Source organism: Capricornis sumatraensis, chromosome 23 (assembly GCF_032405125.1).
Source record: "Capricornis sumatraensis isolate serow.1 chromosome 23, serow.2, whole genome shotgun sequence".
In the NCBI taxonomy this organism is placed as follows: Eukaryota; Metazoa; Chordata; class Mammalia; order Artiodactyla; family Bovidae; genus Capricornis; species Capricornis sumatraensis.
This window is the reverse complement of record NC_091091.1, coordinates 25,550,169-25,566,733: the sequence shown is the minus strand read 5'-3', so window position 1 is coordinate 25,566,733 and position 16,565 is coordinate 25,550,169. Positions and strand designations below refer to the sequence as shown.

The 16,565-nt window shown below is 51.3% G+C and overlaps 1 protein-coding gene across 1 annotated transcript in view; it reads right to left on the bottom strand.

Moving 5' to 3' along the window:
• Nucleotides 1–13,277, bottom strand: part of SORCS3 (sortilin related VPS10 domain containing receptor 3) — a 635,061-nt gene extending 621,784 nt beyond the window's left edge. The window contains exon 1 of the mRNA XM_068961512.1: nucleotides 12,654–13,277. Within this exon, the coding sequence (XP_068817613.1) occupies nucleotides 12,654–13,277 (624 nt within the window). The remainder of the gene's footprint in view (nucleotides 1–12,653) is intronic.
• Nucleotides 13,278–16,565: the final 3,288 nt, after the last annotated feature.

Below are 16,565 nucleotides of genomic sequence, written 5' to 3'. Positions count from 1 at the left end.
ACTCAATGGACATGAATTTGAGTAAATTCTGGGAGTTGGTGATGGACAGGGAGGCCTGGCGTGCTGTGGTTCATGGGGTCACAAAGAGGAGGCCAAGACTGAGCAACTGAAATGACCTGAAGGCGTTCCTGGCAGAGCTTAGCATATGAATTGGTGGACTAAGTAAAGCAGATTGCCCTCCAGCGTGGGTGGGCCTCATTCAACCCCCTCTAGGCCTGAGTAGAACGACAAGCCTGAGTAAGAAGAGAGTCCTCCTCCTTGTCTGTCTTTAAATTGGGACACTGGCCTCCTCCTGCCTTCAGACATGGATGCAGATGGGAACTACAGGATCAGCTCTCCCAGATTTCCAGCTGCTAATGCTGGCTGTGGACTCTCACCTTCCATGACAGTATCAGCCAATTCCTTACCTAAATCTCTCAGATATATATACAAATATAGAAAAAGATTTACTTTGAGAGAGGTATATATCCTATTGGCTCTGTTTCACTGAAGACCCAGGCTAACACACTCAGAAATAACCAAAGGTATTAGTTCCTGTTCCTCCAGAAACATACTCTGAAACAAAGCCTTGAGTTCAAGTACAGTTGACCCTTGAACAATACAGGTTTTAACAGCGTGAGTTCACTTTTACTCGGATTTTTCTCAGTAAACATATACTACAGGATCTGTGTGCTTGGTTGAATCCACAGACATGGAGTTTTGAATACCGGAGGGCCAGCTGCAAAGTTATACATAGATTTGTAACTGCATGGAGAGCCATGCCCCTAACCCCCACATTACTGAAGGGTCAAATGTAACTTATTTGGGAGGTGATCCGAGGAAACACTGATTGAGCTCGAAACAGCAGAGCGGGACGGGAAGGTAGCCAATAAAACAGGCAAATTACCACCTTGGGCATCTGGCACTTAATCCCAGTGATGGCTTCTGGGAGATAGTGTAGGAAACAAGCTTCAGAGTTACCCCACCCCAAAGGGAAAGGGAGCTGGGGTATTTATCCACCAACTTCCAGTAGTCATTATCAGGTGGCTGCTCCCTAGTTCTTGATAGAAATCAACTCCCTGCTTCCAACCTGCGCCTGAGTGATCGAAGCTCCAGGCAGCACACAGTCCCTGGTGCTGGTGGTCAGAAGTAAGCCCCATTTGCAGACTAATGGCAGGTGCAGAGAGCAGGGTGCCAACAGATCTGCTACAAGGACAGACACTCAATCCACCCCATCTCCTGCCTAAGTGATAATGAGGACTAACATCTTTAACCAGTGTAATACCTATCAATACTACCGCCTTCACAGTATTACCTGTAAGATTCACAACATCCCTACAAGTTCAGGATTATCCCCATTTTACAGCCAGTGAAACTAAGGTTCAGAGACTTACTTGGAATCACTGCTGCTTGGGTACCTTCTCATAAGAGAAAAAAAAAAATCTGAATTTTGAGAAATCTTCCAGTGAAAAGTTTTCTTTCAAGCATGAATAACATTGAAAGCAACACAGTGATGTAAGCAACTCTTTTTGCCTCTAAAGATTCTTTCCTCTACCTGCCACGAGCCTAGAACACGAGCTTCTCTGCATCTCCAGTACCAGGGCCCCCAAATCATAACAAGCTCCCTCCATACGTGTAATCACATTCAGATACGGCAGCTTGAGTGACTGCAAAAAAAAAAAAAAAAAAGTTCAACTCTGTAATTGTTCTCCATTTCCCACTGAGAACAGATTTTAAAAGGAAAAAGTTCATTTCTTGTGCAGCAGTGTGATCTTTAACCTAATTCTAACCATCTGGAAGAAAAACTGCCTCCCTCACCGTAAATGCCAAGAAGGCTTTGAGAGGATTGAGTCAGGTGTGTGGGGCCTGAGAACCAGGGAGAGAGGACTGCGATGCCCCCCAGGGGGTAGATCCTGTGCCTGGAGGCAGCAGGAAGAAATCAGACTCTTCCCCATGCCCAAGACAGTCATTCTTTACCCAGGTAGTTTTACGTATTTAAGAATTTATTCATGTCATTCAGCTCAGTAAGCTTCTATTGACTGACTACCGTGCACAAGAAAGTGAGGGGCACCAAGTCAGAAAATGCAGAAGAGATGGGGGAACCAAGCCTGAGCATCTCTTCTGGATTAATTTATATCTAGAGTTTTAGTTGAGTCATTTATGGGTTGAATGGACTGCAGAATGGATGCATTTTACAAAACATCCGTGCCCTTTTTTCTGCAGGAAGGGACTGAATGTTCAGCCCCCCAGGACTCAACTCCTTGGTTGTTAATGAAATGTTCATCTACGGGTCAAGCCCTCCCACAGTGAACTCGCAGGTTACTACAGCTCTTCCTCACTCCTTTGAAACAATTCCTCATGCAGTAGTTGTTTTATTATTTCATTCTACTGATTTTCACTTCTTTCCCAGGGCAACACTCCCTCTAGTGTCTGTGTAGGGATCTCAGGTCCCATTCCTGCTGCGCAGGGTGCAGACAAAAAAGGGAATTCAAGCCTGCATCTCGATGCGTGTGGATCACAACAAGATATTCATGGTTTGGCCAATGTGATAATTCTGAGAAAGAAGCTACAGATATTCTGCAACAAGTTCCAGCCACAGATATTCCCATCTCCTGCCAGGCACAGAGCAGAGATAGGAGACAGAGAGGAAAAACAAACCCAGAGCATCAAGGTCCACCCCATGACTTGGATGAAATGAGTCTTTGGTACTCGAGACTCTTCTTGTCTGCCAGTTCCAGTAGCCCTGCGTCCTCTTTTCTTAAAGCCACACATTTCACTCACTTCCTTCAAGAAGTCTTCCATGATTAGCTGTGAGGTACAATCACGGATGCCCAAGCCAAGAGAAGCTACTCTGCATCTTTCTGGATGCCTTTCTCAAAACTCCACTCAATGAAAGCCCTGAAAACAAGTTCTACTTGTTAGTTAGCTATTAGTGCAATCGTTAAGTTGACCCTACCCATCTGATTCCAATCATTTCTAAGAAAATTCTGAGCATGAGCTTCAAGCAGCCAAGTCCCCAGCCAGTCACACTTCTCTCTCTCTCTCTCTCTCTTTCTCTCTCTCTCTCTCTCTGTGTGTGTATGTGTACGTCACTGTCTCCTTCAGTATAACACAGAAGACAGATAATACAGACTTGTCTGAGTCAGGACGTGGACTATGGCTGGCAGTTGAAACAAGTGCCTCACTGAGAACTAAGTTCTAGCCGAGGCTTAGGGATCAGCTCACTGGGAAACTGGGCATCCACCTCCTTTCTCTGCTTCCATGTTTCCTCCTGAAAATGAAGAGGAAGCCCCATCCACTATAAGAATAACAATTAAACCAATTAAATGTCTGGAGGACTAAGTATAGGTCAGGTGCTTCTTTTCAACACTTTGCTAAGCACAGCATCTTATTTAATTCTTAAAACAGCCCAATATGAGAGGTACTATTTTATCACTCCTTTTATGGATATAACAAATAGACAAGAGAGGGTGACAACTTGCCTAACGTCACACAGCTATTAAGAGACAGAGGTAGACAGCCCAACTTAAAAATGGGCAGAACTGAACAGACATTTCTTCAAAGAAGACAGACAGATGGCTAACGGACACATGAAAAGATGCTCAACACCACTAATCATCAGGGAAATGCAAATCAAAACCACACTGAGATATCACCTTGTACCTATCAGAAGGCCTGTCATCAAAAAGAAGAGAAGTAGGTGTTGGCAATATGTGAAGAAAAGGGGCTCCTCTTACACTTCTGGTGGGAATGTAAATCGGTACAGCCGCTCCGGAAAACAACATGGAGGTTTCTCAAAAAACTGAAAATAGAACCATCTTCTGACCCAACAATTGCACTCACAGGCATATATCAAAAACCAAACAAAAAATTAATTCAAAAAGATACATGCACTCCAATGTCCATAGCAGCATTATTTACAATTGCTAAGAAGTGGAAGAAACCTAAATGTTCATCAGCAGATGAATGGATAAAGAAAATGTGATGGTGGTGTGTGTCTGTATGTGTGTATACACAATGGAATACTACTCAGCCATAAAAAAGAATGAAACTTTGCCATTTGCAGCAACATGGGCGGACTTAGAGGGCATTATGCTAAACGAAACAAGTCAGAGAAAGACTAAGAGTGTATGATATCACTTATATGTAGGATTTAAAAATATATAACAAAAAATAAAAATAGATAACAAACTAGTAACTCTAACAAAAAAGAACCAGACTCACAGATACAGAGAGCAAATGAGTGGCTACCAATAGGAGAGGGAAGTGGGGAGGAGGAGGATAGGGGTAGGGGAGTAAGAGAGACAGGCTATTAGATATGAAATAAGCTATAAGGATATACTGTACAACACAGGGAAGATAGCCAATATTTTATGATAACTATAAATGGAAAATAACCTTCAAAAATTGTGAATCACTATATTGTATACATGTAACTTGTATAACACTGTACAGCAACTTTATATTAATTTTTAAAAAGAGTAAGTTGAACTTAACCCAAGAAAGAGAGAGAAACAAAGACAGGATTCAAAGCTAGGCATCTGGCTTCAGAATTTATGCTCCTGTTTCCTATATGGCTGTGTTTCTTGCTCCTGCTGCTGCTGCTGCTGCTGCTGCTAAGTCACTTCAGTCGTGTCAGACTCTGTGCGACCCCATAGACGGCAGCCCATCAGGCTCTGCCATCCCTGAGATTCTCCAGGCAAGAGTACTGGAATGGATTGCCATTTCCTTCTCCAATGCATGAAAGTGAAAAGCGAAAGTGAAGTCGCTCAGTCGTGTCCAACTCTCAGCTAGTTTACTTCTATTCCAGTATACACTAAAAAGTATGATCCTGATTGCATTCATGATGAAAACTCTCAAGTATGCATTCACACAAGTCACACAGTCATATCCAGGCTAAATAACCTACAACCTAACAGGAGCCTTGATGATCCTATATAACGATGGTCAGCTTTTCCCCTAAGGTAGGTTTCTTCCAGCACAGGTCAAGTACCAGGCCCCTGCTTAGCGACAGGCACAGATCTGGTCACCAACAGCCCTGAACGGCTGGCCCTACTGTGCTCCGGGTCCTCTCACCCCAACCTGGTAGGGATGGTTTCCTCTGCCTCCCAGCAAGGAGTTCATACCAGGAAGCTACTTGTGCAATCCTGAAGTTCTCAGACTCCATTACTTTTTGGAAACTTACTATAGCACATTTATTAGCATACTATAAAGAACAGCATCTCCATAAATAATTAAACCCAAACTACACTGATCAAAACAAACGAGCAAAATGTTCCTGGTGATGCAACCAGACTTGGTTCACTCACTAACTCAAATGACGAGGTGTCTCACAAGAGGTCTCCATTAACAATGGTTAGTAAGACACAGACTTCCCAGTAAGGAGCTGGTCCTTACTGTCTGCAGTCACTGCGGTGCGTAGGCAGGGTGGCCACAGGATACAGCCAGGGAGCAAGAGGGAGGAATCTACTCCTCAGTCTCTCTGGCTAGCCTTGTGTGTACTCATGCTAGGCCTCACTCTATCCGACCTGTAAAATGGGCAGCACCCTACCTCACTTGAGTGAATATAACAGAAAATGGTCTGTAAAAGCAGAAAAAAAGAGAGAAGCAGGAGCGTGCAGAGGACAGCTATAGAAAGAAAGACCAGGAGAGAGTCCACACTGTAGGCTGCCATGCTTCTGTCTGAGCCTCATACCCTTCATCTCTCTGCTGAATGATGTGATGAAGACCGTTCCCAACAGCACAGCCAGCCTTGACATCCTGTTGGTCTAAGGTGCCCACAGCATCTCCCACAATGACCCTCCTCCTCTGAGCTCACAGCCTGAAACGATCACTTGCCAAATAATCACACATCACCCCGTGGCATCTGTCTTATTGTCATATGTTATTAAACTTTACAGAAGACCAGCCTCATACCCAAAGCATATTAGAAGGACCGTGAAGCAAATGCCATCTTATCCTTCTTTGTCTCTCCATCACAGTCCTACCAACCCCACAGTCCCCAGAACCATGCCACACACCCAGTGAACACTAGGCAAATGGTTGAATATCTTATGTGAGTCCATCTGATCTCTCAAGCACATAAGGAAAAAGCCAGGATGGTTGACTAGTACCTATTTCCATCCTCTCATAGAGTGGGGTGGAGAGGTCTCTACATCTTCTGTTAAAAGTCATACATAAAGTAATAAACCAAGTGCATAAACTCAGCGCTGTTAAGAAACAGTGTCAGCTGTCCCCCCGGATCAGCTAGGGCACCATCCAGTTCCCAGGGTCGGATCAGCTAGGGCACCGTCCAGTTCCCAGGGTCAGGTCAGCAAGTACGGACTGAGCTATGTGTCAAGCACTGGACCACATGTCACAAAGACCACATGAGAAAAGCAGAACTCACAGGAGGTGTGGGACGTGGGGTGCTGTAGCAAGTATTTTAGCCCTCATCCCTCACCTTCGAAACACTCATAAAACAACCAAGTGATAACCTAAGTATAATCAAGAGTGTGGTACACACTGTAAATTCTATAAACAGGGAAATAAAGGCTGCTAGGAAAGCTTCTAAAGAGAATCCTGTTTGGATCTTAAACTGAACCATAAGGAATGTGTGTGTCTCCATAGAGGAAGAGGGGTATCCTGAGTGGAGAAGACCTCAAGAGCAAAGGCTTGGAGTGAAGAAGGGGATGGGGACAATGAAGGGGCTGCCTTGGCTAGAGTGAAGGGGTCTATCAGGGAACAGTCAAATGCAGAGCTGAAGAAGCAGGCCCAGGACATATGCAGTGAGGGGCCTTGAAAGCCAGGCTGCTGCTGCTGCTGCTGCTAAGTCACTTCAGTCGTGTCTGACTCTGTGCGACCCCATAGACGGCAGCCCACCAGGCTCCACCATCCCTGGGATCCTCCAGACAAGAATACTGGAGTGGGTTGCCACTTGCTTCTCCAATGCATGAAAGTAAAAAGTGAAAGTGAAGTCGCTCAGTAGTGTCGGACTCCTCGCGACCCCATGGACTGCAGCCCACCAGGCTCCTCCATCCATGGGACTTTCCAGGCAAGAGTATTGGACTTTCCAGGCAAGAAGGGTGCCACTGCCCTCTCCGTGAAAGCCAGGCTAACTGACTTTAAATTCAAATTCAAGAAGCTAAAGGGTCTCAAGCTAGAATGGAGACCTACTGGATGAAATGCTCCTGGATACAGCAGCTGTCAAGTTATGAACAACCTGAGAAAATTATTGCTATCCCAAGGGACAAGGATTTCCAATTCCTTTGTAGCCACTGCTCAATGAGACTTGGGACTCACTCAGTCACTGACTTAGTCAAACCCAGTTGAGTTTCTCTACTGTACACAAGGCAGAGCTCTCTTGTCTCCACTCTCTACCAACAAAGTCAGAGCAGCATCCAGACCTTTCAGTAACCCACCACCCAGAGGAATAACCAAGGTTAGCTGAAGGCCATCTATCCCACAGTAACAGTGATACTTACCCAAACTGGCCCACCAGGCACTGGCATGCTACACTTTCCAACTTCACAAGACCTCTTTCCCCCCAAACTTGCTGCAAACTAATCCTCTGACATCTTCTCCTAATAGGAAAGTGTCTCAAGCCAGCCAGGAGCTTCCCTGGTGGCTCAGATGGTAAAGTCTGCCTGCAACACGGGAGACCCAGATTCGGCCCCTGCATGGAGAAGATGCCCTGGAGAAGAAAATAACAACCCAATCCAGTAATCTTGTTTGGAAAATTCCAAGGATGGAGGAGCCTGGTGGGCTACAGTCCATGGGATCACAAAGAGTCAGACATGACTGAGCAACTAACACTTCAAGTGAGCCAAGAGGTCAAAGGAAGCAGAAAATCAATAGTTAAATCAAGCCCCCAGGCCCTGGAGTACCTGGCCTTGGATAAACCCTTCGGACACAACCTCCTATTTCAGCATCCAGCTTTGTCACACTTCTCTGCGCCCTGTAGGATGCTTCAGGGCCCACAGAGCATCCAGTTCCAAAGTTCCCCGTTACAGTAAGAGATTTACCTAGCCCGAGGAAGAAGCAGTTCTCCCCTCGGCCCCCTGAGCCTTCACCATCCCCTCCCCTTAAATCCAACACAATCAGAGAAGCCACTTCCTGTGTGCCTTCTCTGCCAACTACAAAGCGAGTTCCAACCGCTGCATTTCTGCAATCATTAAATCAGGCCTCCCAATTAAGGAGTTTGCAACTTCTGCTCACCTTGGAAATCACTGCAGGATCTGGGAAGCAAATCACGTCCCGTAACCAACCAACTGGGCCGTCAGAGAAAATGCAGAGCAGACAGCCTGTGTGTGGCCACTCCACTCCCCGCCTCCCACCCCCAGGCTGACAGTGAGTGACCGGGAGCAATTAGTGCTGCTCTGTCCCACTGCATTTCCCAGCTCTGTCTCCACTGAGATGGCTTCCCTTGTAATATTAATTAAAAACAGATTCTTTTTGGCAAACCCCTGAAGAATGGCTCCAGTGGCAGGCTTCTTTATTAAGCCTCTGAGAAGACAAAATGCATTAAGATATTGTGACACGGGGATGGTAAGGGGGGACGAGAAGGCTAGACACCCCAGCCAAAAGCTATTTGAAAAATCTGTTTGGGAGCCACAGTTAGATGCTCCAGTGAGTGAGACACAATTAATCTGATCAAATCTGTCACTATTTTGCACATTAGGAGTAAATATTTTAGAGCGTTGTCCAGCTGAATTAGTTAAGAGCATGAACTCATGCCTGGGAGCATCTGGGTGTTCCACCTGCTGGTGTGCTCGGGGCAGGATAGGGACCTCGAGTGATCAGCATCTTCCCATTTCTCTTCACCAAGGTGCAGCGTTAGGCACAAGAATTAAAGACTATCTGGCAAAGCATCCCAACCAGACACACCACAGGGCAGCACACTCAGTGAGCCGCCGGAAAGGCATGGGGATCAGTCTAAGGGAGGAGGCAGCACTCTCGCATCCCAGCGCCGTGAACGAACAAACGAGGGATTCCCCCATCACGGCTTTATAATGCTCAGGGGGCCTGGAAAGGGGGCGGCTGTCTTCACAGCCCCCCTCTCTCCAGGGTCATTTGCCAACTCACTAACCAAGCAGGAAGGCGTATTTCTTCTTTCAAAAGAGAAGAGCAGGCTGATGTGATTTTCTGTACCCCTGTAAGCTCCAGGGTCTGGACTCCCTCTGGGCGTTTGTGAAACACTTTCTAGCCCATTAATCACCAGAATCCCAGCTGGAGACAACCAAAGAGAAAAGCAAATCGCTCTTCCAGAGTACAGGCTTCAAGCCCAAGCTCACTCACCTCTCCTTCCGAAATACCTGGCAGGGCAAGAAAGGCCAGAGGGGAACCCAGACCCCGTCTCCTTCTGACTCAGACCTGCTGGGCACTTCCTCTGTTGCCCACCAAGTCATGCCAGCCCCTCCTGGGACCAAAGTGAATATGTGATTCAAGCCTGGAATGAGACTCTCAGCCCCTGGGCACATGCTGGGCACGTAGGGAAGGGGGTGGAGACTTTCACTTGCATATCCTCATGTGCGTGCATATGTGCTCAGCTGCTGCAGTCTTGTCTGACTCTCTGCAACCCTGTGGACTGTAGCCCGCCGGGCTCCTCTTTCCATGGGATTTTCCAGGCAAGGATATTGGAGTGGTTTGCCATGCCCTCCTCCAGGGGACCTTCCCAACCCAAGGACTGAACCCACATCTCCTGCGTCTCCTGCATTGCAGGTGGATTCCTTACTCATTGAGCCACCTGGGAAGCCCCATCTCCTCATGCCTGACCACAAATGGCCAGAGTAGAGTTCAATTTTCAGCTATACGGAGTAACTGGAAACTCTCCTCCAGAAGGAACTCACAGGAGGAATGTGGTCCACCAGAGGCAGTTGAGGGAGAGCAGCAAGCCCCACAATGTGTTAACTGGTGGCCTTCCTGGAGAAGGACATAGTTAACACTCAAGTCAGAAGGGAAGATGGAATTTTCTTTTCATGCCAAAAGAGCTTGAAACAAGGATCCATGTTCTCTGCCTTGAGGACTTCTCCAACCAATGATAAAGGGACCTTCCAGAAGGAACATCCTCTCCATCAATCCTTACCCTGGCTTTTTTTTTTTTTCCTAACGGCACCTTCTTTTGCTGACCTCAGGAAAGGAGGAGAGGAGAAAGAAATTGATTAGATTTAAAAAAAGAAAGAAAGAAAGAAACTGGGTAATGTTGCAGAAACTGGTTTTCTAGCTACTCCCCCTCACCAGGGGTTGTTTCCTTAAAGTCTCCCAGAGGCAGGGCTGGGTTAGCTTGTTTGCTCATCTTCCTCAGGGCGAAACAGACTGACCCTTGAGGAAGCCTTTTCCACTGGAAGTGCCTGTGAAGCATGGTCTAAAAAGGCAGTCCTGCTCTGGAGCAGAGAGAGTGGACACACGGGGTCCCCGCACTCACCTGTGCTGCCGTAATATCCTTTGCTCAGACAGTAAGTCTGGCCAGGAGCACAACCAATGAACCCCCAAGGGGGGCTATTCCTGGACTGCCCAACTCTTATCGCTATCACTAAGAACTCCAAGGCCAACTGGTCCACTCCTCAGGCCCTTTGGGCCCGCCTTTTTAAGCGGAGAGCCATTTCCCAGGAGGGTATAGGGTTAGACTTGCCCCCTCACTTTCTCTGCTGTACAACCGCCTTGAAGATAGTCAGAGAAGGCCATGCACATGTAACTACTATCTGCAGAGAGCATGCTCTAACATCCCATCTTCAGGGAATTTGTCAACACACAGAAATGATCCTTAAAAGCAGAAACGTAAGAGAACTCGTTCGGCAGAGTGAATTTATATCGTCCCTGTGTGGCACGCTAAAATCGAAGGACATCACCTCCACCTCCTCCTCCTCCTCCTCCTAGGGATACATTTGCTTCCACACATCCAGTCCATCCTCCTCACTGAGTAAGAACGCGAACAAAATAACGCACATACACGCAATTGCTCATTCTCAAACCAAGAGAAGTTGAGAGTCACAAACCCTATTGTCAGAGAACTACATGTCGCCCTGTCTCTCTCCCTCCACCTCCCCCCGCCACACACACACACAATCCTCCCAGCACCTGCAAGTCCTCGACCACCCATCCCTCGTACATGTCCACCCCCTAAGCCCAGAGCTGACCACTTTGAAGCTGTGGGGGGCCCTCACTGAGATGCAGCCACCACCACGCTGCTGAGGAGCTGGTCTGCCCAAATGCTTGCAAACCCGGCTGGGCTGCCTGCTTGGTGCTGTATGTCTATAAGAACCAGGAAATCTGTGCTCGGTATTGCTGATGAGCCCCTCTGTAAGGACTCCTCGCTTTCCTGTTACTCACAAGTCACCCCTGCGACACCCCCCAGGCGCTGTTAAAATAAGGCGAGGATTTCCTAGGGTATACTTTAATGTCAGTCATGAGAAATACAAAGGGAGCGGCGGCGGTGCTTTCCCATCGAGTGAGCTCCCCAAAGCTGCAGGTAGGGACATCCACCATCCTCCAGATTCTGCTCAGAGCCCCGGTTCTGAGCTGATGCTATGAACCAGAGACGAGGAAAGGGTTTTTGCAGGATTGGCTGAAGTGGGGCCCGAGGAAGGCAGGGGAGTGGGGTAAATGGCTGGAGCCGTCCCCCACGGTTCCTGGGCTGGACTGCTCGCTCTGGCGGCCAGCTGGGGGCGGGGTGGGGAGCCCCTCCGGGCACGCGCTGCGGGCTGCAGCAGCTGCCGGGGTAGATTGTATTCTGCGCCCTAAGGCCGGCCCGCGGCCGCCCGGAGGCTCTGGAGCCGCCGGAGTGGATTCCAGGGCGCCACCTGTCGGTACAGCAGCTTCCCAGGGTAACCTGGCAGCCTAAAGGCGTGGAGAGGCGCGTAGAAAGCCCCGGGGAGTTTGCAGTCGCAGGACGCAGCGGCAGGGGCGATTCTGTGCTCAAGTGACTTAAGTGTGCTTCTGCTTGCGTGAGAATAAGCGGTGTGGGACGGGTGTTGAATTTCACTTCACACTTTAAACTTTTTTTCCCTGCCTCTCCTATAGCTTTGCAGGGCAGCTGCATGGATTTTGAAGGGGAAAACTGATGTCAAGAAAGGCCCAGACTTGGGCCAACTTGGCCCAGCCTCCCGCTAAGACTGGGACAAAGTGTGCCTGAGGCCCAGGGCAGCATCCTAAGTGGGGCGGGCAGGAGTAGTCCGAATGGCACCATCTCCTGGTTCTTTCCTGTGGTTGGAGGAGAGAGGGGAACCCCGGGCAGTCACAGGAGTCAGTCAGCCTGTCCAGCGGTTCTTTCCCCAAATCAGTACACTTCCCCGCCCAAGAATCCATGCGCGCACACACACCTGACAGGACAACTGACTCCCCAAGCCGAGTGCCAGAGAAAGTGATCACTGATCCCGATAAGGCACCTCTTTTCCCCTCTTTCCTCCAGACTGCCCCAATCCTAGGGTCTCCGGTAAACAAATTCACAGTCTTACAACAAACTCCGATAACCTGTTGGGGGCGTGGGGAAAGCGGGATGCACCAGACCAAAAGTCGAGCAGCCCCCTGCTCCTGCCTTCACCTCAACCCAGGGCAACTATCTGCCCCTCCTTCCCGCCCGCCCACCCCACGCCACCCCACCCCACCCCACCCCACCCCACCCCACCCCACCCCAGCCCACCCCTCATTTTCCTTTGCTGTCGGGAGACTGTGAGCTCCGCAGCCGGGCGGATACTCACGCTGCTGTTGTGTCCCGACCAGTGCACCATGGCTTGGTTGTGAGCCGAGTCCCCGGTCAGCGCGAACGAGGTACTGGGTAACCGGAGCTCTTCAGTCGCTGAACCCCCGGTCCTAGGTGCCTTCACCTCCTCCCGGAGACCCTTGGCCAGAGGGCGGCTTCCTTTGGAACCATCGGCTAAGACAGTAGCCCGGGCATCCCCGTGTTCCAGGGCACTAGGGGGCTGCGCCCGACGACTCCTCCTCACGCCGCTAGGCTTGCCAGGAGTCGAGATGCCGGGTCCCCACCGCGAGCTTGCTGGAGACAGCCCTCCGGCTTCTTGCTTCTTTCTGCCGCTGCCACTGCTTGGCTGGGGCAGCGGCTCTGGTCCCGGCCGGCGCTCCAGTGCGGCGCCTCTCCGTACAGTCGCCAGCTCCTCCGGGCACTGGCTTGCCATTGCCAGCGGTGAGAGACGAGGCAGCGCCGGGGACCGCGAAGCCAGAGCCGCTAGGCGCCCAGGACCGCCCGTGGTGTCCCAAGTGACCTCGGCGCCGGCCAGGACCCACGTCGACAGGAGCAGGAGCCCCGTCCGGGCGAGGGGCGCCCCGGGCCAGCCTGCAGGGCGCTCGGTGCGCGCCGCCTCCATCCCGCTGCGGCTGCCGCGGCTCGGGCTGGCAAGTGTGTGGCGCCAGCCGAGGTGCGGGTCCGGCGCGGGGGGTGTGCGCTGCGCGCGCCGGCGAGCGAGCAAAATGAGTGTGTGCCGGGGGAGTGGGGAGGGGGCGGCCGGGAAGGAGGTGGCTCGGCCTGGTGCGCCTTGCTGGTCCTCTCCACTCTGCGCTCCTGGCTCTCGATCGCTGGCTCTCTCCTCCACAGGGTGATTCCAAAACCCGAGAAGAATTAATAGATACCCCGTAGGTGCTTTTTCATTTTCTTAAAATAAGATTCCCCCAAAATCTTCCCCGCTGAGCTGCTTCAGAAATTTTGTCAAAAGGAGTATTCAAAGGTAATAAGAAAATCCTCTTTTAAAATATGAAAAGCAACCCCAATCCAGGAGGAGAGGCTGGCGACGGACCCTAGTCCGGAGTCTCTCTGAAACCCAGCCTCCAACCTCGTCTCGGCGAAGAGTTGGGAGCCGCTTCTGGCCGCGTTTAGGGGGGTTACTCTTCGGGCATGCTGTGGGGGCGGGAGATGGCGCGCAGGGAAAGTTGGGGGGGGGGGATGGTCTCGCGGGAGGAGGAGGAGTGAAGTGTTTTCAGCGCCAACTGTTTAGGTTGGGGAGCCTAAGGGGAGCCCGGAGTCTTCGTGCAGAGGCAGCCTGCGGAAGCCGAGCGCGGGATGGACTCCGCTCCGGGCTCCCCAGCCTATTCTTCCCGCCACCCCCACTTCTACCCAGTGCCTCCGCCCGGTGCGGGGGCGCGGGGAGTGCGTGCGTGCGCGTGCGTGAGGGGAGGCTAGGAGTGCGCCCGAGGCTGGCGGGCGGGCACCCAGGGTGGGGGTACCTGACTGAATCAGGGGTGCCTGGGTGTGCGGGGGCGCGCGACTCTCTGCGTGCGCGTTTGCACGCGTATTTGTGCGTGTTAGTGTGAGCAATGGAGTGTGGGGCAGGGAGGGGTGCGCTCGGGCTGTGGGCACGTGTGGATCAGGCACGGGCTGTGTTTGCATTTCCATGAACCTGTGAGTCGTCAGAAAGGCAATATTGAGAGCAAGGCCGGTGGTTCTGGACCGCCCGCTCCTCCAAGGCGCCCAGCTCACCCATAGGCCCCCAACGCCAGCGGACGTAAGCTGACTGTTGCTAGAACCTCCGGGAGGGTTGGAGGAGAGAACTAGGAGGCGCTGGCAGCCCGGTCTGGGGTTTGCCAGCTCCTCCCCGATTCGCCAGCTCTTCTTCCCAGGACCCCAGCTGGAGCTGGGGAAAGACAGTCGTCCAGACCGGTTGCTGCTACCCGGAGGACGAGAGCCCATCTTTCCGCCTGCGATTGTGAGATTGCTCCCTCATCTCCCCAGATTCATTACTAAAAGGGCTCAGTTGTTCTCTCAAAGTGTCGGGCTGCCAATTAGAGGGTCCCGGCCAGCGCCGCGCAGGCATGGGGATCAGTCCCCACTGTCCCCAGTTGCAGAAGCACAGCCGGGCCGCGTGGAACTCAGCCTTGGCTGGGACTCTTCCCGACCGAAGGAAAGGGGAGACTCGGGGTGAGCTGGAGAGAGGAACCTAGACCCAAAGACAATCTGAGGATGTAGTTTACAGGCCCTGGGGCAAGTATAGCAGCGGCTGCTGCGAGGAGCTCCGGGAATTTCTAGGGGCTGAAAAGACCTAGATGCGTGGAACGGGAGGAGGGGCTATTAAGAAAGGAGTAGGATGGAGGGAGTCTTCTGGAATCGATAGAGGAGTTCTCTATCGGGGGAGGGGGCTGCAAGGAGAGGGAAGGAAAGAAAGAGAGAAGGAAAGAAAGGTGGAAGGAAAGGTTTAAAAAGGGCGGAGGGGCAGGGGGGTTGCGGACAGAGACAGCGGGGAGGTGACGAAGTGGTGGAGAGAGGGCGAAATACTGGTGCAAAAAGAAAGGGGCGAGCAAAGAAGAGGCAAAAGAGAGCCACAGGAGGGTCAAGAGGGATGCGGAGGACAGAGGCGCCTGGGATCAGAGCCTGCCAAGGATGGAGACAACCTGCGGTTCCCAGGAGCCGCCACCAGACCCGTTGTGAACTTGCTTTAACGCCCGCCCGCCAGGAGCTGAAATGGAAATTGAGAACGGAGGAGGCTAGGGCAGAAAACCACACCGATGACCACGTACGTCCCACTCAGAATGAGACTGGTCCTTGGAGTCTGTGGGTTTCCGAAGACCAAGTCGATCAGCGGCCCCAAGAAAAGTTCCGGTGCTGAAGGCTGAGATGGGCTCAGAATCAGGCGCTGGACCCGAGCCGGCAATCCGCAGGTTCCCAGCGCCCCTGCCGGCGAAGGCCTGGCACTGCAGCCGGAGCCGAAGCTCTGGGCTTGGGGAGGGACGGGAAGCCTCCCCTCTGCTTGGGCTCTGAGCAAAGCTGGTAGATGTCAGAGCAGCTGAAGGGCTGGATCTGGACTGTTAGGTAGGGCTGCCGGACCAGAAGCTCACATAGCCCAGGGAGGGTCCGGCCTTCCAAGCCCCAGGCCCACAGGGGAGGTGGGCTGTCCAAGCCCCCTGCAGTCCCCCGTGGAGGGCAGTTGTCTGCAAGAGCAAAGCTGGGGTCTCTCCTCTTTCTCTCCCACACAGATGCAGCCCACAGAAAGGTCCCATCCTCAAGGTGGACTTGTGGATATGTGGCTATGAAATATTTGTTTGGGAAAAAATGGATAAAAGACTCCCGGTACAACATTTTCATGTCTTTTCCTGCACCAGTCCCTCCTCTTAGCCTTCTCCACTCATTAGCACAGCCTCTCCTATCTTCTGTCTCTCCCTGCTTCACCCCTTGCCTAACAACCCTTGCCCTCTGTGCTGTGCCGCCCCTCCCTCTGCAGCTGCTCATTTCCCATCAGCCTTCTCTACTGTCCAGACCTCTGCAGGTCTCTCCTTCCTCACCAGCCTCTCTCTGCTGGACTTTCTGCAACCTGACATCCGCCTTCAGGTGACTCATCAAAGCCCTATCCCAACATACACCTCCAGTGGCTCCCTGAGACAGTGGGCCCAGCAGCCTCTGCTTCGCGCATTTGCAAATGTGTTCCATTTGAAAAGATCTCCCTTGGTCTACATGGTACCCAGGTTCTTCTGGGTTCTCTCTGACCAACCTTAGTCAAGTTTACCAGCCTCTCTTCTTCCTTACACATCTTAAATGTGGAGCCTCAATCTCCATCATCTCCCCAATTCTCTGTACCTGGTTCTCATTCCACCTTCTCTCCATGAGTAAGCCCCACGTTCTCATCCATTTCTGTGCTACTTCAAAAATCACCAGTGCATTAACTCCTGGA